At 43.3% G+C, this 27,116-nt stretch overlaps 2 protein-coding genes across 13 annotated transcripts in view; one reads left to right on the forward strand and one right to left on the reverse strand.

Moving 5' to 3' along the window:
* NTAQ1 (N-terminal glutamine amidase 1) lies at window positions 1-26,435 on the reverse strand. 4 transcript variants are annotated; one of them, XM_045004614.1, is made up of 6 exons: window positions 19,109-19,332; window positions 16,903-17,002; window positions 16,381-16,431; window positions 10,617-10,765; window positions 10,126-10,250; window positions 1-275 (listed from the first exon to the last, which is right to left on the reverse strand). In XM_045004614.1, exons 1-6 carry the CDS (start codon window positions 19,210-19,212, stop codon window positions 169-171), a joined length of 636 nt encoding a protein of 211 aa, XP_044860549.1. In that variant the 5' UTR covers window positions 19,213-19,332; the 3' UTR covers window positions 1-168. The 4 variants fall into 4 exon arrangements, with proteins under 4 accessions (XP_044860549.1, XP_044860548.1, XP_044860550.1 ...); XM_045004613.1 differs by lacking the exon at window positions 1-275 and adding an exon at window positions 6,602-7,033 and having other exon boundaries at window positions 19,131-19,332; XM_045004615.1 differs by lacking the exons at window positions 1-275; window positions 19,109-19,332 and adding exons at window positions 6,603-7,033; window positions 25,871-26,435.
* ATAD2 (ATPase family AAA domain containing 2) overlaps window positions 19,312-27,116 on the forward strand; it is an 81,276-nt gene continuing 73,471 nt past the window's right edge. For 2 of the 9 annotated variants that reach the window (XM_045004608.1, XM_045004607.1), the window contains exon 1: window positions 21,914-22,273. In XM_045004608.1, coding sequence (XP_044860543.1) covers window positions 22,052-22,273 — 222 coding nt within the window. In that variant the 5' untranslated portion in view covers window positions 21,914-22,051. Of the gene's footprint in view, window positions 19,359-21,755; window positions 21,763-21,901; window positions 22,274-23,967; window positions 24,050-27,116 lie in introns of those variants that run through there. The other 7 variants (XM_045004604.1, XM_045004605.1, XM_045004610.1 and 4 more) reach the window with 6 other exon arrangements.

Raw genomic sequence — 27,116 nt, forward strand, 5'->3', positions numbered from 1 at the left:
CATTGCATTTTTGTTCAATTCTTGTATTTGACAAACCAATACATTTCATAGAAATAAACCAATTTATAAATAGAATGACAAGAGCAACCACAACAAAACAAAAAAGGGACGCTGATGAGCTGATGTGTCCTTTGTTTACATCACTGTCCTTTCAAAGTGAACCTGAAATCAGCTCTGTCTGCCATACCGATCCACAAAGTCAGGTAGCAGAAATACTGAGCCCCATCCCACCTTGGGATTCATACTGATAAAATCATCCAGGTTCATCTTGGAATCTAGATAAGGAGCACAAATAGAGAATATTAGAGTCCTAGATAAGGCATCTAGCACAGGAATGCATGAACGTTATTGGTCAATCAAATGCAGACAGAAACCTGTTTTGATGGTAGGGATTAATATACACATACATACCAGCAAAGAGCTCATGTCAAGAGCTCTCATGAAAAGCCACTGAATAGGGAAAACACTACTCAGAGGGAATGCTGCAAATTGTAAGATACCTTCAGAGTCTTCATTTCCTGTTTTCAGAATGTAGTGTTTGTCTCTGATCCCTATCTGCCCATGTCAATAATTTCGATACCTGACCAGCATTTTCACTGAAAGAAAGAGTATGTAGGAAAACAGTAGAGATTTGCAGCAGTCCCAGAGGGCACTTATATCATGCCACGGAGTTCTGGTGCAGGATAAAGGGTGACCAAAACTAGAGAATTAAAAAAAGGACTGCTATAGTAAAAACTACGGGTCCTACGGCATCTCTCTATTCAAGAAGAGCCTGATCCTGCAAGGTCCTGCGAGACCTTGCTCCTATTTAAGGGCCTGATCCAAAGCCCAATGGAAGCTTTTCCATTGACTTCAATGGGGCATTAGATCAGAGACATAGCAATTAATAGGAATTAGAAGGTGCTGATCACTTCCTATGAGATGCTGATCAACCTTGAGATCATGCCCCAACTAGGAAAACAATTAATGGACTTCATCAGGTCCCATGAACTCATTTGAAAGACTCCCACTGACTTTGAAGTGCTTTGGTTCAAGCCCTAAATTCTGAAACCAGAGCCATGATAACTTGGGGGAGACAGTTGAGAGATGCTTGTGTAATCTCCATGTCTGATTTTAACATTGAGAGGGAGGAAAATCAAGTAAGAAAGAATTCAGCAATGGAGAAAGGAACAGCAGTGGGTAGGAGAATGGACCTTAAGAGAAAATATAGCACCGATACCAATGAAGCTAACAGTCAAGTAGGCGACACTGGCAGTAGAATGACAGTACCTAATAGGGTGAGGACTGTGGGTGAAGCAAAGCAGCAAAAATTAAGATGTTTGTACACCAATGCAAGGAGCCTGGGTAACAAAATGGAGGAACTAGAACTACTGGTGCATGAAGTTATGTTCTTATGTTCTTAAGTGAAACCAGATAAGGGATAACAGAAATATGGTGAAATAGTAGTCATGACTGGAGTAGAGGTATTGAAGGATATGTGCTGTTTAGGACAGAAATAAAGGTGATGGTGTAGCATTGTATATTAATAATGAGGTAGACTGTAAGTAAATTAGAAGTGATGAAATGGATAAGACAGAGTCTATTTGGGCCAAAATCACGTTGGGGAAGAAAGCTACTATAGGTTCCCCTGGGTTAGTTCTTGGGGTATGCTACAGATCCCCAAGATCCAATTTAAATATGGATAGAGACCTCTTTAATGTTTTAATTAAATAAATACTACTGGGAATTGTGTGATTATGGGAAACTTTAACTTCCCAGATATAGATCGGAGGACAAGTCCTACTAATAATAGTAGGGCCTAGATTTTCCTGGATGTGATAGGTGACAGATTTTTTAACCAAATAGTCGCTGAACCAACAAGAGGTTATTCCATTTTAGATTTGGTACTGGTGAGTAGTGAGGACCTCATAGAAGAACTGGTTGTAGGGGACAAGCTTGGTTTGAGTGATCACGAGCCAATTCAGTTTACACTATATGGAAGGATAAACAAAAATAGATCTGCAGCTAGGGTCTTTGATTTCAAAAGGGCAAACTTAAAAAAATTAAGGGAATTAGTTAGGGAAGTGGACTGGACCGAAGAACTCAAGGATCTGAATGTAGAGTAGGCGTGGAATTAGTTTCAGCAACTTTGACTTAAAGTATCTGAAGTCTGCATCCCAAGCAAGGGGGGAAAAATCACAGGGAAGGGTTGCAGACCAACCTGGATGAGCAAGCATCTCAAAGTAGAAAGCCTACAAGGAATGGAAGATGGGAGGGATCAGCAAGGAACGCTACCTCTTGGAGGTCAGAAAGTGATAAAGGGATAAAGTGAGAACTGCCAAAAGCCAAGCAGAGTTGGACATTGCAAAGGGAATTAAAACCAATAGTGAAAGGTTCTATAGCCATATAAATAAAAAGAAAACAAGGAAAGAAGAAGTGAGACTGCTAAACACTGAGGATGAGTTGGAGATTAAAGATAATCTAGGCATGGCCCAATACCTAAACAAATACTTTGCCTTAGTTTTTAATAAGGCTAATGAAGAGTTTAGAGGTAGTGGCAAGGTGGCAAATGGGAACGAGGATACGGAGGTGGAAATTACCACATCTGAGGTGGATGTCAAACTCAAACATCTTAATGGGATTAAATTGGGGGCTCCAGATAATCTCCATCCAAGAATATTAAAGGAACTGGCACATGAAATTGCCAGTCCAATAGCAAGGATTTTTAATGAATCTGTAAACTCGGGGGTCATACCCTATAACTGGAGAACTGCAAATATAGTTCCTATTTTTAAGACGGGAAACAAAAGTGATCTGGGAAACTACTGGCTTGTTAGCTTGACCTCAATTGTGTGCAAGGCCTTGGAAAAAATTTTGAAAGAGAAACTAGTTACACACATAGAGGTGAACAGTAATTGGAATAAAATACAACATGGTTTTACAAAAGGTACACCGTGCCAGACTAACCTGATCTCCTTTTTTGAGAAGATAACTGGTTTTTTTACACAAAAGAAATGCAGTAGATCTAATCTACCTGGATTTCAGTAAGGCATTTGATACAGTTCCACATGGAAAATTATTTGTAAAATTTGAGAAGACTGGGGATTAATATGAGAATTGAAAGGTGGATAAGGAACAAGTTAAAAAGCTCTGGAACAGCCTTCCAACAGGAGAAATGGGGGCAAAAAACCTAACTGGCTTCAAGACTGAGCTTGATAATTTTATGGAGTGGTAGTTTGATGAGACTGCCTTCAATGGCATGTAGCTGATCTGTGACAGCTAGCAGCAATTATCTCCTATGGCTGGTGATGGGACACTAGATGGGGAGGGCTCTGAGTTACTCCAGATAATTCTTCCCCAGGTGTCTGTCTGGTGGTCTTGCCCACAAGCTTAGGATCTAACTCATCGCCATATTTGGGGTCAGGAAGGAATTTTCCCCAGGTCAGATTGGCAGAGACACTAGGGGTTTTTCGCCTTCCTCTGCAAAATTGGCGCATGGATCACTTGCGGGTTTAAACTAGTGTAAATGGTGAATTCTCTATAATTTGATGTCTTTAAATCATGATTTGAGAACTTCAGTAACTCAGCCAGAGGTTAGGGGTCTATTACAGGAGTGGCTGGGTGAGGTTCTGTGGTCTGCAGTGTGCAGGATAATCACAATGGTCCCTTCTGTCCTTAAAGTCTATGACACAAAAACCCCTTCCGTTACTGTTGGTAGTATCTACACTACGGTGCTAGTTGCCACTGTAGCATAGACATAGCTCTAGTGCATTTAGTGTAGTGCCCTACTGCTGTATTTATGCTTTTTTAAAACATGGATTATTTAGATACATCAAAGCCAAAGCCTACTGTTGTTTAATTGATAGATCTTCAAGTACAGTATATAGGGTAAAATTCACTTCAGCTGCATAAAGCCCAAGTAATTAGGCTTATACTGGTGCAGTGCACAAGGGATTTAGGGAGGACAGAAACCACTCAACGGCAAGGTAGGGCTGCAGCCCGCCCATAATCCAACCCATGCAGGTACTATTCAGTCTCTAGGCTGGAATATCAGCTTCTGCCCCTCTGCACGCACTATGTACTGCCTATAGCAACTGGGATTTGCAGTTTGTCTCCATCCAAGTACTAGCCAGGCCTGGGACTCTTTAATTTCCAAGATCAGATAAGATCAGGTGCATTCAGTCTGGTATGGATGTCTTACACAATGTGTAACAGCCCCTTGGATCCATCTAATCACAGTTCCCATAGCCCCTCCTCCAACTCCACTTTTCATTCCAGCCTATTGTAGGGTCTGTGAGTAGTGACAGCAAAATAATTATTTAAAAAGTGTTCCTTACATGGTAAACACGCTCAGAGGGACATTTTAGAAGTTGAGTTATAAACTTCGGGAATAAACTGAGTTATAAACTGAGGAGGAAGAGAGTGATGGGGGACGGGAGAGAGAAAGTATTTTTAAACAAGGGAACACAGGTGCAGCTGTAAGCAACGTGAAAGGGTGCTACCATATAATCTTTTAGGGGAGTAAAAAGACTCTCCTAAACTTAGCTGACCAGCAAGGTCTTGGGCAGCCTATAAAAACAAACAATTTTAATTAAGGGATTTTTTTTCTTTTAAAAAGCAGGACAGAACTTCCAAGTCAACAGTGATCAACACTGTTTCATGGATTAGTCAATAGATGGCACTGAAGCTCCATGACAGCTGGTTTTCTTTGCATTGCAAGATATGCCATTTGCAAGATATGCAATCAAACCTCTCAATTTTTTTTATTAATAAGGAAGCCCTGCATTCTGATAAAATTCCCTCTTTCTCATTATTAGAGCTATTTGTTTTACATCTATATTGTGCCATAAGTTTACAGTGCCGTACAACTTTAAAAAACTGCTGGGCAAAAGATATTATCATAATCCAGATAAAGTCCTTCATCTGAGGTTCTAAGGCCTAAAGTGGAACAGGAAAGCTAACACACAAGAACAGAGTGCAAATGTTATTGCTGACAACCCAGGTGGTTTTTCGGAAGGGACTGGAGTGAGAGCAAGTAGAAAGGCTCTTCCAGGCATCGGGGGGTGGCATAGAAGAAAGCAGGGGTGAGAAAAGACAAATTGTGTTTACGTTCTGGACTTAATCCTATTTAGGAGCAGGACCAGGCCCTAAATATGGAAACTGTTGCCGAGACACTGATTAAATGAAATGGCCGTTTGATTTGCTTGTTTCTGCCTAACCACATAGCAACACTTCTTCTGACAGAACCATTTTAGTAGAGCTATGCACAACATATTTTATTACTGCGGCCATGCCCGGGCATTCTGGGACTCTTAAGGCACATTGTCCATTATGCCTGACACTCTTGCTATGAGCAGGGGCTTATGGATAGTTTCCAAATACTAGGCCATGCACTGTGGGATGGAGTTAGTAACTGATACAGCTGCAGTGCCTGTGGTTTCTGTCCATAGTGGATAGACTGCAATGATTCAGCTGAACCAGAACTAAAGATCTTATTCCAGATTGAACAACCCCATGCTAGAGGTATTCCAGGTATTTACAAGCATTGGATGCAAGGTGCTGTACATCCTTATACTAGTTACAAAGAAAAGACAGACTGTGGTTTTCCAAGGAGCCTAGATGTGGGCTATAAAGGAGATGTTGGGTGCTTTTGTAACCCACGTGCTTCATAGGGATATCTCGTTAAGGGATCTATGGGGAGTGGGTAGGAATGACTTGTTGTTGCTAAGCAGATGTACAATTAGCACTCAACACTCAGAAGTTTCTGGAATTGGGTGTGATAGTTTTGGATATGCTCAATAGGATTGATGTAACTGAGCCACAGGAGCAGAAAGCGGGCTGTTTTACTCTATCTGTGAAGCATTTAGGTTAATGATATTTTTAACCCTCCAACAGGGAAGCCCTGGCAGGGTTAATTAAAGAGAGGAGAAATTGAGAAGGAAAACTAATTTCCTTCATTTTAATTGTATGCTTGGAATATTGCTTGATTTTAGCCAAACTGTTTTTTTATTTAAATTCTCTCAACTACTATGATGGACCTATTTTTCTCTTATTTAAATGTGATCATGAGTAAAGAGTCATTTATAATTTTGCTATTCTCAGTTTTGTATTTTTCTTTTAATGGGTTTATTTTAAAATCTATATACCTACCTAAGAGATTTCAGCAGAGGAGGAGGAAGAATGTGCCTGGATTCCATTTGAACACTTCTACAAGCAAGTGGAGGGAAGATGTTAATTTTGACACAGCAGACTGTATAGATTTTGGTGATCAAAGACTATAACTGAGACAGCTGAACTCAACCTAAGATTTTGGGAACTCTGAGTTTCTTCTCACTGTATTTCTGTGGGGACTGATCTGTTTAGATGTGTTTGCTTTATTTATGTATAACTGTGAAACTAATGGATGTGGATTTTAAAGTAACCATGTTATATTGTAGAAATTAAGTTATTATTATGTTTCTTTATAATAAGATTTTATAAATTTGATACTTAAGCATTAAATTCACTCTTTTTGTTCTTTTGGACTTGATTGTTGGGAGGTCGACCCTGTGCAATCCTTGTTGAAAATCCTCAATGACTGAATTCTGGGTCTCCATGTGCTTTTCTATGGCAGTTGTTTTTAGGCATTAGGAGAAGGGCAGTGAAGTAAACTCTAGTCCACTCAAAGGTTACTCTTTGAAAGTGGGAAGTTTGACTGTGCAGCATATAGACTACTGGAAGCCAAGTACTGAGATTCAAGAAAAGGGAGGCTCTGGAGACATGATCAGAGCAGCGGGAGAGAATCTGCAGTTAGGTAACGATCAGGATTAGAAACTTTAATTTTTAAAAATTGAAAGTGAGATTCTCATACAATCTCCTGATTCCAACTTTAATTAATTAAGCTGGGGTTGTAATGGAAATATCATGAGGCTTGTGATAAAATCATTAAAGTTGACAATCTTGCAAATGGTACAGGAAGTTATATTGGTAATGGCTGTAGGCTGTCCTCTGCCTTCTGAGTCATTATTGAACCAATGCCTCATTAGGTAAAGGTTGCAGAGGAGCAGCTGTGTATCTGGAAAAAGAACAGGAGTAGCTCATCTTAATGGCTCAAAAGCTTTTCAAAAACAGACTCAAATGAGAAACTACTGAACTAGAATTAATTTGCAAACTAGATACTGTACCATTAACTTGGGCTTGAATAGAGACTGGGAGTGGCTGGGTCATTACACAAATTGAATCTATTTCCCCATGTTAAGTATCCTCACACCTTCTTGTCAACTGTCTGGAATAGGCCATCTTGATTATCACTACAAAAGTTTTTTTTCCCTCCTGCTGATAATAGCTCATCTTAATTAATTAGCCTCTTGTGCAAGTTGCCATACCAACTCTCTTTTCCTGTTCTCTGTATGTATATATATCTTCTTACTATATGTTCCATTCTATGCATCTGATGAAGAGGGCTGTAGCCCACAGAAGCTTATGCTCAAATAAATTTGTTAGTCTCTAAGGTGCCACAAGTACTCTTGTTCTTTTTTCATTAGGTAAAGGCACTGTGCCATTATTCAGAGGAGATGGAAAACAACTCCTGACCACTTGGGATCATTAAAAATCCCATGCCATTTTCCATAAAAAAGTGGAGGTGGTAGTCCCAGTATCCTGGCCTAGTCAAACTGGATAACTGTATCTACATTTCCACTGTCATTTCCATTTGACATGCTTTGTCACTTCCTGTTTGAAGTGCTATGAGCCATTAAGCAGTTAAAGTGGAAACATTTCAGTACCAGAAAAAACAAATTCCTGTATTTTTCAAGTTTTATAAAAGCTTTTGAATCCTTCAAAATGAAAGGAGCTGTAATGTAATTAATATTGAAAAATACAAATATTTTGTAGGAGCAGTGCAGCAAAACTATGTTGATCTTCATCTTTAATAAAGTGTAAATAATTCCTAGATATTATGGTGATAAGTGCTTTAGAAATACTGATATATTTAGAAATGTATCAATCTTTTAAAATATATTTTAAAAGATATAAGGTGCTCACTTTAGTAACAGCCTAAGGGAAAATATAGAGCATGCAGCAAACAGTACTAATATAAAAAGGTCTTCTCTGTGACTTTGTAATTATCTTTTACTAGCCGCAAGGAAATCAACTAAACTACTCTAAATTATGAAAAAGAATATACTAATACAAAAGTAGAAAAACAGGTGTGGTGCCTTATAAATAAACTGATATAAAACAATAAGCAGGAACCACTTTGCCAACCACTGAAATGCAGTAAATGCTAGAATGAAATGTGTTAGCAATTTAATGAAGAAAGTGAAATACCATATCTAACTGAATGAAGCTGCATGGAGAATGTAGTTACCTGAACTGGAATTTGGTCAGGACACTGGAGCGAACACCCATAAGCTCTTTACTGATCACAGGAGGTCAAACCCCTCAGTTTTCTATCCCATTTGGGGGAAAAAAAGACCCCTCCAGTAGAACAGTTCCCGTGTAACACAGTGCTGAAATATTAGTTCACTACTGACTGAGGGAAGAGGGCCACCTACTGATGGACTAGTAGCAAAGGAATTCAGTTTCTTGTCCCACTTCCATCGTCTAAGTGCAAACTTTGAGCAACAGTGAACTCTAACAAATTATGTGTGGAACTTTAGTGATTTACAGGGGTCACATTGAGCTTTAGGGTTGAATCATTGGTGACTGTGGCCTCTCTTCAGCAAGGTAGTTAGGCATGTCCCTAACTTTAAGCACATGAGTAGTTCCACTGAAGTCAAGCTTAAGAACCTTAGGTAGCTGTTGAGGTACAAATACATATGTATATGAAAATCTCAAGTGAATGAAGGAATAAGGCTGGAGAAGAAACTGAACCTGGCTGAACAAGGAAAGGAAAGAAGAAAGTATCAGGATAGCACATACTTAAGAAGAGAGGAAGGGAATGGAAACAAAACAAAAAAGGAAAAATGTCAAGTGTTTACTAGATCAGGGTCAGAATGTTCAGGACCAAACTACTTAAGCATGTGCTTAACTTTAAACAGATGAGTAATCCCACTGACTGCAACAGGACTACTCATGTGCTTAATGTTAAGCATGTGTGTAAGTGCTTTGCTGGAGTGGGGCCAGAGTGCTCAGCAGCCTGTAGGATCAAGCCTGATGGGACATGATTCAATAAAGCATTCCTACTCAAGATAAGTACATGCTTAAATGCCAAGCCCCACGGAAGACAGTGGGACTTAAGCATGTGCTTAAGTGCCATCCTGAATAGGGATGAACATCTGCACATGCTTAAGTGCTTTCCTGAATTGGGGCCTGAATGATCTTTTAAAAACAAAAAACCACCCACCATCCTTTTTGAGCCCCAGGGCCAAATTAAAGTGTAGGCACTATAGGCTTATTCACAAAGCCCCAGCTCCTGGAGTCCCATGATGAGGTCAGAACCTTGGTTCTCTTTTTAAATTATGTTTCTACCCCTCATGCATGTAAGGAAAAGCTTGAAAATGTGACCCGAGTGTAACTAATGCCTGTCTGGTTGTCAGGCAAACCTAAAACATTAGTTCTGAGAGGTGTGAACTGTCCCAGTCTTCTTAATTCTGATACCTGTGCCACCCCAAGGAGAGGCGTGGCCATAGCATGGGGCCAACATGTGGGATGTGCCTACAGTCCTGGGTTATCTTAACTCAGCCCTGTGGATCACATGGACATATACTTTCTTCTTGTGAAGACTGACTTGCATATGAGAGGCACAATATGAAAACAAGTCTGAGACCCAGGAACTCCAAAATTCCAATCCCAAATCTATCAGAGAATCACTATGTGACTGTGAACAAGTCACTTTATCCTCTCTGCATCAGTTCCTAATGAGGGGACATTAATGCTTACTTGCCCACCTCACACAAGATGTTGTGATGCTAGTTAATGTTTGATAAATGCAAGAAACAGTGTTGAACATTATATAATCCCATAGGTACATGCAAGATGCGAGTTCATATTTTTTTCTGATGAAATAATAAAGCACTTTGTCTTGAAAGGAAAGGTGGCAGTGCTTTCATAGTATATTATAGAAGCATAAATATCGCTTATGCAATTCTTTGGCTTTATTTTGTTTCATTTCCTCGACTCAAAAGGAACAGGATTTTTTTGTTTTGGGTGTGGAATGCTATTTACCTGCAGTTTCAATGCAAGGGTAGGAAGGAGGAGGCTTCTGCCAGTGTCCACTGGCATCTTTCATGTGAGATCGGTCAGAAGCAAATGTCTTCAGATACAAATCTGCTCGAATCAGTCTGATTTTTCTAAACAAACATATAATTCAAGAACGTACTAAGTGATGGAGTCATGTAATACTGTATTAGACATTACTAACCCAGAGCCTGTTCCTGCCCTTTAAATCAAATTCATATAGTTTAGTGGTATATTAATAGTGTCAAGTAGCTTAATGACTAACAGGAAGTAATGCAAGGAAATTGAAAGTTTTATTGATGGATGAATGACTGTAAGGTCAGGATCATTAGAAGAGCAGTGTGGTGTGTTTAATTTCTGGCACAGTAACAGATTATACGTAGGTGACTACGCATACAAAGAAAAATATCAACTGCATCAATTGTTGGGGCTTGGCTTTTGTAAAATATTCTGTACCACATTTGTTTTAATTTTCTCACCTTCTAAATCCTGGAAGAAGAATATCATCTGATTTAAAAGCCTCCTCAATGTAAGTGTCAAATGGACATGGAAATGGCAACACTGTGTCAAGATCATAAATGAAGTTCTGGTCTCCACTTGCAACATGAAGTAAAATAACATGGTAATCCTAGGAGTAAAGGTCATTGACAGTTAACTAGACAGTTGTAAATGGTCATAGAGAAACCTCAGAGATATTAGGAAAAGGGGACAGAAATCACCCCCAAATCATAACCCATAAATGATGGCGCAGAGATGAGCTGCAGCTGTGATCTCTCCCCCAGTCTATCCAGTGGATACTCTTTCCAAGTGGAATTCCACTTTAGCCTGGATCACCAGGGTGAAATGCCATCTACTCTCACCATCCTGCCAGAGGTACAGGACAAACAGTGCTTTATACCCTCTTTTCACCTGAGTTGCACTCATGAGAGGCTGCAAGTTTCACTACCTTCACCTCTCTCTGGCCCACAATTCTACCACTCTGACTGGATCCCAGGATAGCAGCCTGCCTGTTTTCAGCTGTAACAACACGACACAGCCAACTGCAACTGGAACCAGCAAGCCACTTCTCTTTGTATACCTGTGACCCAGGGCTTATTAAAGTGACTCCAAACAGCTTGTGTCCATTCACCCAAAAGTATACAGCACACAGGGAAAAAAAATTTAAACCTATAACAGTCCTGCACACCCAAAGTTTGCCTGCAAGTCACCACCTCTCTCAAGCTTAGGCTGCAGAGCTGTCTCAGGCACAGCCTGAAGAGCCCCTGCCTTAGTTCCAGAGCCCTGTTGAATATACCACCAAAATAAGTTTTGTCTCCCCAAGCAGCTGCTGCCTGCTCCTCCCCCATCCCCTTTTCTCTAGGCTAGGGGTTGTAATTGCTTAGGCCCAGATCCATTGATTTCAGTGGGAATTAGAAACCTAAATACCTTTGAGGATCTGGACTTTAGTGTTCTTTTGGTCTTGGTCTCTGGCCTTGAAAAAGCAGGACTGTCACGTTTCTGGTCACAGGCAGGTAAGGAATTTTCAATAAATAGCTCACCCATTCCTTCTGTTAAGGTCCCTTGGTATTCTCCCTAGAGATACCTTATCTTTGTCAGTTTCATTTCCTGTTTGCTGCCCCTAACACCTCCCTGCCCAGTTTGATTTAACTCTAGGCAGTCAGACAGAATCTCAACCAGGGAAACCATATAAAATAATACAGATATCTCCTTAATTTCTACATCCTAATACAATAAAATATTTGAATTGGATAACATGTCCTTTGTATTCATCTCAATCCCAACCAAAGGCTGGCACAGATAAAAGACGACAACTTGCCTCTTTGTGAGGTGATTAGCAGGTAATTTTAATGCTGTGTTTGATTACTCATTTTGTACAGTTAATCACAATTAACTGTAACCTAGTAAAGTGAATACAAAATCCACTTATGGAAAGAGTTTGAGGAGCTTTCTTATGACATTTTCAGTGATAAACAAGGCTAGCTGTTTAGAGCAAGAAACTGAAAAAAAATCTTTAGGCAAATTATTTTGCAATACTAATACACATATTGGAACTGGAGCTGTATGAAACAACAAAATTTAAAAGGGATGGAATAGTGACAATGAGAACAGGGAAACCAGCTATAGCTTATGCAAGTTTGCATTTCTAGTTGCACTGTCTACCAAAAAATTTTGAATTCAATACATTTTGATGGGAAACACTTAAAATCTGTAATGGCCTTCTCTGTCCCTCTTCTGTCTTCCTTCTCATACCACTTAGATCTCATTCAAAACTAATTATTTGTAAAGTTGGTTTGTTTTTAAACTAAGTTATTTTTGAGTTACAATTGGGGGCAGGGTGGAGAAGGGGTCTTGCAATGATATAATTAAAATGGCTCAGCCAGGTTTTTTCTGATTTTCCCAAACAATTCACTCCCAGTCTGAGATAGCATGTGCCAGTTTTTAAAAAAAAAAATAAAGTTATAGGTACCTGAATAGGGCATTTATACTGAAAGTGCATCTTAACCTTCACTTACTAGAATATAAGATTGCTGCACCAAAACTGGACTAATGCTCCAGTACTGGACAATTCAGAGAAAAGTTCAGTGATAATTATGTCCAAAAAGGACATTTTCCCTTAATACCATCCCACAGGGCATATGCCCTGACACAGGAAGCTGTATAACCCTCATGTTTTTCAATCCCATGTACTATGTATGTTGATATTTTCATTATCCATGTAAATATCTACACTTTTTTGGATCCAACTAGGCTCTTGGCCTCAGTGATATCTTGTGGTAAAACGCTGCATTGGCGCAGCTACACAGCTGGAGTGCTTAAGTGAAGATACTCCTATGCCAATGAGAGAATCCCGTCAGTGTAGTTAATCCACCTCAGTGAGAGGCAGTAGCTATGTCAACGGGAGAAGCTCACTCGCTGACATAGCGCTATTTACACCAGGGGTTAGGTCGATATAACTATGTCACTCAGACGTGATTTTTCACACTCCTGAGTGATGTAGTTATATCAATATAAGTCTGTAGTGTAGACCTGGCCTTAGGTTCTTAACAACATCTCATGTGTGCTTTTCTAAGAATGATCATGCTGGATCAAACCAATGGTCCATTTAACCCAGTATCCTGGCTTCTGACAGTGGCTGCTGCCAGATGCTTCAAATGGAGTGAACAGAACAGGACAATTCATAGAGTGATTCATCCCCAGTCATCTAGTCCCAGCTTCTGGCAGTCAGAGGGATAGGGACACGCAGAGCATGGGGTTGCATCCCTGACGATCTTTACTAATAGCATTGATGGACCCATCCTCAATGAATTTATCTTATTCTTTTTTTATCCCAGTTATAATTTTAGCCTTCACAACATGCCCTGGTAATGAGTTCCACAGGTTGCCTGTGTGTTGTGTGAAGTAGTACTTCCTTATGTTTGTTTTAAACCTGCTGACTATTAATTTCATCAAGTGACTCCTGTTCATATCTTATGTGAAGGGGTAAATAATCTTATTCACTTTCTCTACACAGTTCCTGATTTTTTTTTACCTCTATCATATCTGCCCTTAGTCATCACTTATCTAAGCCAAACAGTCCCAGTATTTTTACTCTCTCCTCATATGGAAGCTGTTTCATATCCCTAATCATTTTTGTTGCCCTTCTCTGTACTTCTTCCAATTCTAATATATATTTTTTTCAGATGGGGCAGTCAGAACCACACACAGTATTCAAAGTGTGAGTATATCGGATTTATATAGTGGCACTGTGATATTTTCTGTTTTATTATCTATCTTATTTTTAATGGTTCCTACCATTCTGTTAGCTTTTTTAGACTGATGCTGCACATTGAGCAGATGTTTTCAGAGAACTATCCACAATGATTCCAATATCTCTTTCCTGATATGCCTGGTAATAGCTAATTTAGACCCAATCATTTTGTTTTTATAGTTGAGATTCATTTTTCCAATGGCATTATTTTGCATTTATCAATGCTGAATTTCATCTGACATTTTCTTGCCCAGCACCCAGTTTTGTGAGATCCTTTTGTAACTCTTCACAGTCAGCTTTGAACTTAACTATCTTATGTAATTTTGTATTGTCTGCAAACGTTGCCACTTCACTGTTTACCCTTTTTAAATTTATGAATATGTTGAACAGCACTGGTCCCAGTACAGATCCTTGGGGAAACGGTGACATTTACCTCTCTCTACTTGAAAACTGACTGTTTATTCCTATCTTTTGTTTCCTATCTTTTAACCAGTTACTGTTTATTTTATTTAGTGTTTGACTATTTGCCAGGCCAAGCACTAGCATTCTTAGTGGCCAAGTTACTGATACATGAGAGGACATTCCCTCTTATCTAATTATTCCTTACTTTGCTTAAGAGCCTTTGGTGAGAGACCTTGTCAAAAAGACTTTCTGAAAGGTACACTATATCCACTGGATCACCCTTGTCCATATGTTTGCTGACACCCTCAAAGAATTCTAATAGGTTGTTGTGGCCTGATTCCCCTTATTGCTTAATGTGCTAGTGCAGGGGTCGGCAACCTATGGCACGCGTGCCAAAGGTAGCACGCGAGCCGATTTTGCCTGGCACGTGGCTGCTAGCCGGCATCCCAGCCGCCGGCCCCGCTCAGCTCACTGCCGGCTGAGTGAATGGAACCCCAAGCTGGCAGGAGGCTGAGCGGGGCCGGTGGCTGGGACCCCAGACCAGTGGCAGGTGCGCCCCCCAGCTTCCCCCCCGCCCCACCGTGTTCGGGTTCTGCGGCTCCCGGGAGCGTGAGCCGCCGCCGCTGCTACCCCTCCTGCAGCTCCCCCACCCCGCTGCCTCAGCATTCTGCGGGGGAAGGGCTGTGTGCACAGCAGCCCGGCTTGCCTCCATGTGGAGCCAGCGTCTGACCGGCGTGGGCATGGTAAGAGGAGTCCCGGGGGGCAGTCAGGGAGCAGGGGGAGGGTTGGATGGGTCGGGAGTTCTGGGGGTCCTGTCAGGGGGCGGGGAGTGGTTGGATGGGGCGTGGGAGTCCCGGGGGTCTGTCTAGGGGCAGGGGTGTGGGTAAGGGTTGGGGCAGTCAGGGGACAGGTAGGGGGTAGGGTCCTAGGGGGGCAGTTCGGGTGGGAGAGGTCTCAGGAGGGGGTAGTCAGGTGACAAGGAGCAGGGGGGTTGGGGGTTCTGATGGGGGCAGTCAGGGTGGGAAGTGGGAGGGAGTGGATGGGGGTGGGGCTAGGGCAGGGCTCTTCCCTCTTTTTTGATTGTTGAAATATGGTAACCCTAGGCGAGGGGGGAGCCAGGGGGCACATGGGGCTTGGTGCCCGCATACATCCATTGCAGCCTGCAGGAGTCCCGGGGAGGGCGCTGGGCCGCAGCCTGGGCAGGAGGGCCGGGGGGGCACGGCTGCTCCCTGCTAGTCGCGCCCCCGCCTTTGCAGGGCTCCTGCCCCCCTGCACCGTGCCGGCTCCTCCATGGCTGGGGCTCGCTGCTGCCGCAAGCAGGACGCTCTGGCTCTCTGGTGCCTCTGGAAGGCGGCTCCTCCCTGCCGAGCTGCTGCAGTGGCCCAAGCCCAGCAAAGCCAGTGAGTGGATTTGAGGTGGGGGCTACCGGGGTGCGGTGGGCTGGGGGGGGAGGGAGAGTTGTGCACCCTCCAGGGGAGTTCATGGGGCGGGGAGGGGGGAACCTGGTCTGGGGAGAAGCCCCTGGGCAGGCTGGCCCCTGGGGTCTATAAAGGCTTGTTAGGATTTACCCATCAATGAACTGATGTGCAAGGCGTGTGGGGGGGGGGGGCGCAAGGTGGAAGTTTCGCCTAGGGTGCAAAATATCCTTGCACCGGCCCTGCCCCAGGGGGTGCATGCACCCCAGGTTGAGAACCACTGCACTAAACTGATAAGATCTGCATTTTAACCTTCTTAAACATTTTTAAAAACTTGTTTACTTTTAGAGTGACCAGATAGCAAGTGTGAAAAATCGGGAGAGGAGTTGGGGGGTAATAGGCACCTATATAAGAAAAAGCCCCAAATATCAGGACTGTCCCAATAAAATCGGGACATCTGGTCACCCTATTTACTTTACATACAACAATCGTTTATAGACTTATAGAGAGAGAGACCTTCTAAAAACGTTAAAATGTATTACCGTCACGTGAAACCTTAAATTAGAGTGAATAAATGAAGACTCGGCACACCATTTCTGAAAGGCTGCCGGCCCCTGTGCTAGAGGTACTAAGGAAATGAGCATGCTATAAGGATCTACATAGAATAGAATGTCTTACCCAAACTACAGGTTCATCTCCACATCCTGACTGCTGCTTCCAGAGCGGTATCTGAAAATTACAAGTTAGAAGCTAATTTTAAGTAAACTAAACAAACATCTAGGATTTCAGTCTAATACAAGTTAGGTCAGTCTTCACTGAATGATAAAATTAGTCGGCTTACGTTATATCTGTGATGCAATAATTAAGCTTTTATCAGATTGTCTTTTGGTCTTTTTGAGCTCTTAGTTGGGGACATTGTTTTGGACCACACAGACCATTCAGTCTCCTCAACTGATTGATAGCAGCAAAGGGATCCCTGCCATCCTCAGGGAGATGATACTTCTCCAAATGTCAACTCCAAGGCCCAGACTTCCATATACAACTAAAAGACCCGCCTTTTAGGATCTTTTCCAGTATCTGTCTGACCATGGGGCCCAGGTTAGCTACAAGACTCAGGCCACCTATATGCCTGGACCCCCATCTTTCCTTCACAGTGAATCTGTTTTGAGCTTTGTTCCATATCACAACTCATCAACTTACCATCCTTCTCTCATTGGATATGAAAACAGCATAAAATTCTTCTAAAGGGTATTGATCATAGCTTCTGATGTATTCACAAAGTTTCCAAACATTTTCCTCACTGTAAAATACAAGTTTTTTACAGTTCTTGTTTTATTTCTGATTTATACAAGAAAAACAGGATAGATGTTGTGATTATTCCACTTTTGGATTCATTTTTCTGTTGAAGACATTTTCCCAACTTCCCTTCGCAAATCTATTTTTAATCTCTAAAATTTAGGTCCAAGCTCTTATAAAAATGTTTCCACAAATAATTCATAGAATTTTAGGCTCAATCACTGTTTAACAGACAGGAGGAAGCATAATTTGGTTTACTCGGTCATGAAATGCTTTATAATACCAAATGACTGGTATATCTAGTGTTTTGTCTTTTCCTCATTGTTTATGGCAAGTTTTGAGTCAAGTATCAACAAATTATATTAAATACAGTAACTCCTCACTTAATGTTGTAATCATGTTCCTGAAAAATGTTACTTTAAAAGGAATGATGTTAAGCAAATCCAATTTCCCCATAAGAATTAATGTAAATGGGGAGCGGGTTAGATTCCAGGGAATTGTTTTCGACAGACAAAAGACACACACACACACACACACACACACACAAAGTTTTAAACAAACTATTTAATACTGTATACAGCAATGATGATAGTGAAGCTTGGTTGATGTGGTGGAATCAGAGGGTGGGATATTTCCCAGGGACTGCCTTGCTGTGCTAAATGATGAACTAACACTGGGCTGAGACCTCAAGAGTTAACACATTATTGTTAATGTAGCCTCACACTCTACAAGGCAGCACTAATGGAGGGAGGAGACACAATAGATCATAGCAGTGGCTGCAAACTGAATGTGATGACGAACCCACACTATCCCACTGTAGCACACCACTCCCTCCACTTTCCAAAGTGCTGGGTGGCGCATGTGTGTGTGAGACAGAGACACACACCGTGTGTGTGTGTGTGTGTGTGCACGCATGTGTGTGAGTGAGACATGCATTGCACCTTTAAGTATGCTGACCTCACTCTAAGTACACTGCCTTTTTATGTATATCAGCAAGCTGAGACAGCAGCTACTGCCAGCAAGCTCCCTCTGTCCTGAGACCTGTCCCCCCCGCCAGGCTGTGTGGAGATAGGTACAGGAACAGGAGAAGGGGGACACCCTGATATCAGCACCCCTCTTCCCACCCCTCCCTCCACCCTGCACAGCAAGCAGGAGGCTCCCAGGAACAGCTCCAAGGCAGAGGGAAGGAGCAGCACAGGGCAGTGGGGGGAGGGACACCTGAACTGCCCTGCACTTGATAGCCTGCTGGATGGCTGCCACACAGGGAACTTAGGGGAACTGATCGGGGGGGCTGCTGGCCCACCATGGTTCCAAGCCCCCACCAGCTAGCTCCAATGGGCTGCTCTTCTTGCAAGCAGTGGACAAAGCAGGCAGCTGCCAAACGATGTTATAAGGGAGCATTGTGCAACTTTAAAAGAGCACGTTCTCTAATAGATCAGCGACATAGCAACATTAACCGGGACAACGTTTAGTAAGGAGTTACTGTAAAAATCTCACCTGTAAAGATAAATGTTATCGAATGTATGTAACAGCTTTTTAAAATATTTGTTATTTTTAAATGGACTTCTATCTGATGCTAGTGAAAAATATTAACAATCCCTGTATATAAAATCATTATTGCCTAATATTACTACTGTAATAGTTCTGTACAATTCCAAATAAACTATGCCACTGATAACAATAACTGGGCATGACACACAATAAGTACTAATGGAACCACAAATTATTTTCCAAGTGATAAACTATCCAGGAGGCTGCACAATGATCCTGTATATTGTTATTCCCCAGTAAATCATCTTCCAGTAATCCTGATTAGGACACTCTGTAAATTATAGTACTCTCTAACCAATGCACCCTTTTATCCTATAATACCAAATGTTATTGTAAGAAGAATACTCTCTCGCCTGGCTCTTACGACCTAACTTCTTCCACTTTACCTCCTGCAAGAATACGTGCAGAATTTCTAAAGAGAAATGGAAACATGGGAGATTGCAATAGGGAACCCTGACCCTCTGTGCATCCTCTCTTGGTGCACTTATTACTTGACCAGCGAAGAAGAAAGCAGATGTACCCAGCACGCCGCATTTCTTACATGTCTATTGCTCCTTACCAATAGCAGCTGGTGTACTCACAGGCGTGCCGAGCAGGGACAGCTAACTGATAACCAGCTCCTGCTGCTGCTGCTGCTGCTGCTGCTACCCCTGGCTGTTCCATAGGTGACCCACATCCAGGTGTATGGGAGTACTGGCTAGGAGAGGGTTTAACAGGCTCATATACCAGAAGGCAGCACTGGTGCTTCCCCCAGCTGTATAAAAGCAGCAGTTTACGCAGGAAGTGTTTGTGGGTTGTGCAGGAAATTGGTGAGTTACAAGCAATTTCTTCCCCTAGGAAATCCGGCAGTTATCGCATGACTGCTAGAAACTCAGGCAGGCGGGAGGTATTTTAACTTGGACACAAAGCGAGATAATTTCTATTGCTCTGTTAAGCTTCAGCATGCTGCATCAAAGGCAGGAGAGAGGGGAGCAGGTTGAGCCAGAAGAGTGGGGAAGGGAATTTTTTAATCCAAACCAGAAAGAGGGCAAAGTTTGAGCCAAGGTGGGCTAAAGGGGAAGCTTAAGCCCAGTCGGACGGTGGGAGGATCCTGAGCTAAAACAAGGGGAGGAACGAGAGGGCTTGAGTGGGGAAAGAGATGAGATCAGGAGAGATCCTGAGCTTAGAATGGAGGTGAGGGAGAGACCAGGGCAGAGGCTGAGCCTTGGCAAGAGGGTAGGGTGGGCTGGCACTGATCAAGAAGGGCAGAGGAATGGAATCTGGAGCTGTTAGTGAGGGAGAGACTTGCCCTGAGCCACAAGGAAGAAGAAAGAATGAGGAGTACTTGTGGCACCTTAGAGACTAACAAATGTATTTGAGCATAAGCTTTTGTGGGCTAAGATGTTGAGGATGAAAAGGAAGACTGTTCACAGGGTGCATGGAAAACATCCCCAGAGTAGTGTTTTACATCTTAATTGTACATGGCCAAATAAATATTTGAAGTTAAATACAATACCTTTATTTCTGGTTGCCCTTTTGTTAAATCAGCGGAAGAGGTTCTTGAGCTAGTTCTAAGCCCTGAAAACTGGCAGCTTTGCCAGGTTAAGCAAGCTTTTAATGGCTGCACAAGGACCTTTCATCTCATGGGCCATAAAATACACAAAACAGTTTTTGTTTTACACGATCATAAGGTTTAATAATGTAAGACTATTTTTTATTTTAAAAAGCTGTATTCATTGCTATGCACTTCTCTAGTAGCTATTATGTCTTGCCCCATAGTTTGGTGATGGGTAGGGCTACCTATAGGAAGGACTGTGTGGAAAGTTTGTCTTTTGTTTGCTTGTATTTTTTCCCTAACATCACAAAAAAATGCTTAATTTATTTCCAGGCCATGACACTTAAGCAAAATGTTGTTGTCACATCAAAACTACAGTAAGCTCTCACTTTTGTGGATGAGAACACATCAGCATTGGCAGTGTGTAGATATGAGCTTTGTAGCTGACAATGCACTTTTAACTGAAATGTGCTAAACTTTTTTGAGAGAATGAAATCTTAATATTTGAAACTTGAGTTTGGCTTATTGTTCAGGAGGATGGAAGCAAAACAGGAAGCAGGGGAGGGACTTTAATGAAAAATTAATCTGTTTTGCTTAAACAGTCTATTTTGGAATGAAAATGTTGTTGCAATCTTTTTGTGATGGAATATGCTGGCTACTAGTGTTATGTCCCCATCTTAGCTGGGCCCACAAGAGCCAAAGAGCAATATTTCTAAAATAAGAATTTACAGATAAGTGAGGAGTTACTGTATTTACTTAGTAGCCTAATGTCGTAGTTATGTTCCTGAAAAATGCTACTTTAACAAATCCAATTTCCCCATAGGAATTAATGTAAAGGGGGGGTGGAGGTTAGGTTCCAGGGAAATTTTTTTGCCAGACAAAAGACATTATATACACAGTACAAGTTTTAAACAAGCAATGTAATCGTGTACACAGCAATGGTGACTGTGAGGCTTGGTTGAGGTTGTGGAGTCAGAGGGTGGGATATTTCCCTGGGAATGCCTTGCAGCTCAATGATGAACTAACACTGGGCTGAGCCTTCAAGGGTTAACACGTTAATATAACCTCACACTGTACTAGGCAGCACAAATGGAGGGAGGCGACACAATAGACACAAAATAGATGCATGGCAGTGGCTGCAAATATTCCCTGTGGAAACTTGATGAACCTCTGTGAGAGAGGTGGGCATTGTCCCTTTACGTCCACGGCTCTCACTCTAAGTACGCTGTGTTTTTAAGTATATCAGCAAATGGAGACAGCAGCTGCTTGGAGAAAGCTCCCTCTGTCCTGTGCCCAGTCCAGCTGCAACATGTGTGCACATCTCCTTGTGTGCCTGACTGTGCGTGGCAGAGTGTGTGTGCATCCCTGCCCCTGAATGTCCCGTGCCTGGGCACTGACGGGGGGTAATGACAGTGACAAGGACCTGTTGAATTAGAGCCCTGGCCTTTACAGCAGGCCCCTGCAAGACCTGCACCTGCCTGGCGGGGATCTGGCTCGGCGAGCAACAGCTGTGTGAGCTCTCGAGCAGTGTCTCTTTAAGGGCCTGGCGTTTGAATCCCCTTTCCGCGGGAAACTATGGAGCAGGCGAGCTGAGCGCGTTTCTCTTAGCCAATCAGAGCCGGGCAAAACACTTCCCCCAACTTTGCACGCGCCAAAAATTCCAAAAGGACTCAGTGCCGGTACGTCTCTCTCCGCACCCTGCCCGGGACTAACCGACACGGGGAAAGAGTCCCAAGGGAGGCGGGGGCGGAACGTCTCCTCTGGGTGGCCGCCCGCGGGGCGGGTGAGTGAGTGTAACAGGAACAGCAGGTGCCACTTGCGCGCTCTCAGTAGTCGCACTACGGCTCTAATGAGGGGTGGAGGCGGAGAGATACGACGGAAAGGCGGTGAAGCGACGGCCCGCGGTTTGTGGCGCCAGAATTCGGAGAGAAGCCGCCGCCCCCTTCTGCAGCCGGAACAGGTCCGGCCATGGTGATGCTACGGAGCAACACGGGCAGCGGGCGCGGCCGTCCTGCCCCGGCCGGAGGCGGCCGGGGGTCCCTTTACAACCTGATGGACTCGAGCTCCGAGTTCCTGTCCCTGAACTCCCCGGTGCTCCGGAGCCGCAGGATGGGCACCCGCTCGGCCGCAGCCGCCTCCGGCAGCAAGTGCAGCAGAGGAGCCGGGAGAGCGCCGGAGGCCACGGGCAGCGTGAGTAGCGGGGCAGCCTTGCTGCGGACAGCTGTGCTGATGCGTTCCCCCAGGCCCGCCTGAAGAGCTCGGACCCCTCCCCCCCCGAGCCCGCCGCCGCCGCACTGGCCTCGGCGGTGACCGTCCCCACTGACTGCGCGGCGGCGGGGCGTGTGGGGGAGGGGGGCGAGCTCTCCTGGTCGCCCCCATCCCCGGGGAATTGGGGGAGGGGTGGGGTTGTAAACTCCGCCCAGAAAACCGGGCACATCCCCATGGCGTGGCGGGGACTCTCCACAGCGGGAGCCTGTGGTGAGATACTTCCGGCTTGGCTCCCCTTTGCTGGGGTCGGCTCTGCTCTGGCTTTAGGTAACCGGATTATCCGCGAAGCTCTCTTCACTCCCCACGTGCTGGCCCCGGAGCCTCCTGCTCACCTACTGTTTGAGAGTCAGAGCCTTAGGCCTTGTCCTTAGGGTTTTAAGTGAGTGTGTGAGAGACAGACATCATGGGCTCCACAGTAGAGATAAAGCACCTCAGACTCACTCTGATGTAAACTTGGTGAGGTCATCACTATCCTCCTGCTGCGGTTGGCCCTGCTTAGTTTATCTGCTTGTCTCCACTGTTTGTGTGGTTTGGTTTTGTTTGGTTTTTTTAATTGAAGGATAATTCATGAGTCAGTCACCCCAGATGAAAACTTATCTTTTAGCACTGAAGACAAGGCCACTGCAATGAGATGTTAATCTGCACAACCCACCACAGTAACATGTAGTCAGCAATGCAAGTTTTACATTTTGTTAACTGTCCTTATTAGCCTTCAGAGTTAACATCTTGCATAAATCAGTGAGGGCAAATCCTATCTTTACACAATGACTGAAGCTGCTGGAGCACAAAGTTGTAACATCCTAAAAAGTACCAGCTTGCTGAGACCATCTGAATTTAATTCATGGCCATATGGGGGAGAGAGGAAGGATTCCCTGCTCAGGAGGGAACTACTAAGAAAAGACCTGAGCCTCTTATCTAAAAGAAAACTTCTGGAAACTAGGGAGGGTAAATCCTTGTCAGTTCTAACTGAGACAAATGCACAGACATATCCTGCCTCCTCTGAACACAAACTATATAAAATATTCCCATCTGCCACACACTAGGGTTCTCTCTTTTCTCTCTCCTCCCCCCTCCATCCCCCCATCTCCCCTGGTATGTCTCTCATCCTAGAGCTGGCCATGTTCATCCTGGCTTACCTATTAAAAACAATTGACAGAGTATACATAGAGTACAGTAATTTCTCGCTTAACGTGGTAGTTATATTCCTAAAAAGTGTTACTTTATGCAAAGCGATGTTAAGCGAATCCAATTTCCCTATTAGAATTTATGTAAATAGGCAGGGTTAGGTTCCAGGGAATTCGTTTTTGCTAGACAAGACAATAATATATATATATATATATATATATATATACACACACACATACACACACACACACACAATACGTTTTCAACATACAGTTTCATCCTATACACAGCAAGGATGATTGTGAAGCTTGGTTGAGGTTGTGGAGTCAGAGGGTGGGATATTTCCCTGGGAATGCCTTGCAGCTAAATGATGAACTAACACTGGGCTGAACCCTCAAGGGTTAACATGTTGTTAATGTAGCCTCACACTCTACAAGGCAGCAGGAATGGAGGGAGGAGACACAGTAGATGCATGGCAATGGCTGCAAACATTCCCCGCAGAAACTGAACTTGAGGATGAACCCATGCCGTCCCACTGGAGCACACCACTCTCTCCACTTTCTAAAGTGCCAGGTGGGTCGTGTGTGTGAGACAGAAACTGACTGCACAACCTCAACCAAGCTTCACAAACATCATTGCTGTGTACAGCATGAAATTGTTTAAAACTTATCCTGTGTGTATGTATAGTCTTGTCTGGCAAAAAAGAATTCCCTGGAACTTAACCCCTCCTATTTACATAAATTCTGATAGGGAAATTGGATTAGCTTAACTTCGTTTCATGTAAAGTAGCATTTTTCAGGAACATAACTACAACATTAAGCGAGGAGTTACTGTACTTAAATTGCAACTTTGTGCAGTCAATCCCCACTCTAACAACGAGTCTGGTGGCACCTTAAAGACTAATACATTTATTCGGGCATAAGCTTTCGTGGGTAAAAAACCACAAAAGCTTATGCCCAAATAAATTTGTTAGTCTTTAAGGTGCCACCAGACTCCTTGTTTTTGTGGTTACAGACTGATACAGCTACCCCCGAATACTTAATCCCCACTTCTAATCCTTCCCTAGGAGTGGGAGCTGCTGATCCAGCTTCCCTTGGCCCTGAGAACCAGTTCTGATCTCCCCCAATATCACCTCAGCACTTTAGTACACCCTTTTCCAGAGCTCCATTCTTGTGAATACTCTGGCTTCTAGTTTACCTCTTTGGAGACACATGAAAGTTGAAGCAAACAGACACAAGCTTTTCTAGAAGGATTTCCAAAACCAATCACTCTTTACTTTAGACAGCACAAGAGGAATACAGATCTATGTAAAATAAGAAAATTCTATATGCAATTTCTGCCTCAGTATTTTCACCACTCTTGAACAGTCTTTGAAAATTGGTTTGTCCCTTCTCCTGAGCTTGAATCCTCCAGCATGTTTCTCCTCTTGTACTGGATGTAAATGGAGAACTGATCTTTTTATAACTTCTAGTTGCTTTTGTCAGGTGACTCCTGCTGAGTCTCAAAACCATCCAAACTCTAGTATCTTGAATCTAGTGTCCTGCTTTAGTGGGGAGTGTGGGGGGAGGGGGGGAGGGGGAACGGGACTTGGTTGTAGTGAGCCACACCACTAAGAAGTTTGGGGGACAGCTCTAAAGAACAGGAGAAATCTCTAAAGCTGGAGCTTTGATCTAAATTAGGGGTTCTCAAACTTCATTGCACTACGACCCCTTCTGACAACAAAAATTACTATATGACCCCCTTGGGGGGGACTGAAGCCTGAGCCTGCCCAAGCCCTGCCTCCCTGCATAGGGGGCCAAAGCCCTAGGGCTTTAGCCCCAGCAAGGGGCCTGTAATCTGAGACCTGCGGCCCATAAAATCTTCTTTTAAACTAGATTTCCCTAGCCTACTTTTCCAAGACTGATGTTTCACCAGACTCTAATTTGCTGTGCATTTAAAACTTCCAAATACATGTCCCTGAGGAATGCCATAAGTGAAAAGGAAACGTGTCTGTCCTTGTCTGGATTACAGGGCACAGCAGCCATTGCTAAAAGCCTTCTGAAGCATGGCTTTGCGTGAACAAGTGGAAGGGCCAGTTACAGCCCTCACAAAATTCTAGCAGCTAAGTTATTGGCCAAGACCATCTTTAATTCAAGAGAGAGATAGAAGATAGGATCTGATTTGCCAAACATTAGCATGCCCTCCTAAAATAAAAGGCTCAGATTCAACTCCAGGTTATCCTTGTGTGAATTCTCAGCACAATTCTAGCTTTGTATCTAGCCTGTAATTACAACAAATCAGTATATGAAGAACTTCATCAGAGGTCCAGTACTAGCATCTTTGGTGAATTCTTAATTATTTAACAGCTACGTGATGTTGGGTCCATATAGAAGACCTTGTGCATGGGGAACATACCTGGATTCCATTATAATGTGGGACATGTAGCTCAAGAAGTAGACATGGAGTATAATCTGTCTTGTACTATGGACTGTCAAGTTCACCCCTCCACTTTCAGCAGATGTATGTATACCATCTTCCTGAAGAGAAGCAGCCTTGTTCGATCCAGAAGTGGATGCTCTATTCCTCAGAGTTCTACACCAAGAAAGAAAATCCAGGCCAGCTGGCTCAGCAAGATGCACTTAGAACCAGGGGTATGCAGTCTAGATCGTTTAGCCTTTTGTTGGATCACAGACCAGTTTGAAAGCCTGTTAATCAACCTATAGGCATTTAAGTCCAGCTTGGAAAAAAATCAAGAGGTACTACATAAGAGAGAGAGACACCCACAATCAGAGGGTGATTTAATCTCATGAAGTTGGCAAAAAGGCCTCAGTCAAGGAGTATAGACCTGCACTGCAGCATCTCCTACAGGTTGCTGGTGACAAACTCAGTCTTTCACAGTCTCGCCCTCTCTAGGCAAATAAGACTACCTCTGAGAAGAACTGCAAGTTGTTCAATGCTGAATATGAACTCCAGTCTCCTCCGCCATTTCCTCAGCCTTTTTTCCTGTAGAAGGGTGGGAAGATTCCCAGGACTCTACTCCTAGGCCATAGTCTCTTACAGCTGCAGGCCCCTCCTTAAGGGAGCAGTTTGCTCCATTTTGGTGCAGCCTTCCTTAAGCAACTGGACATAAACTCCAGCCTCCTTGGCTATTTCCCAGCACTCTTCATTCTTGAGATGTAGGGGCTTTGCAGCACCCTTCTCCTCATGTAGTCTCACCCAATTCCAGACTGCTCCACAGAGTCTCCTTCTAGAGCTCAGCTTTTGCTGAGTCAGCCCTGAACTGGTCCTGACTGGATTTAGGAGTACTCTCCAGCTGCTGTTGAGCTCCCAGCTATGCTTATTTCTCTTCCTGTTTCATTCCTCACAGCAGGAATTCATTTCCCTTTCCTAGAAGGCACTCATCTCATTATTATAAGACTCAGATGCCCTCCTCCTAGCCCAATCAGTTAACAAAACTGGGGTGTACTAATAAGGCACAGATGCACTTAGCCCTAGCTCACCCTTAAGTGCTAGTCACTCTGTGACTGCCTCCTTTATTCATTTCCCCCCTTAGTCACTCAGAATAAAGATGGTTAAGGAGATTATATTCACTGTGGCCTGTTCCTTAATAATCACTTTTCTCATTAACTCTTGGGTCTGGGGTCTCAGACCTGAACTAGGT

This window comes from Mauremys mutica, chromosome 2 (genome assembly GCF_020497125.1).
Source record: "Mauremys mutica isolate MM-2020 ecotype Southern chromosome 2, ASM2049712v1, whole genome shotgun sequence".
Classification (NCBI taxonomy): domain Eukaryota; kingdom Metazoa; phylum Chordata; order Testudines; family Geoemydidae; genus Mauremys; species Mauremys mutica.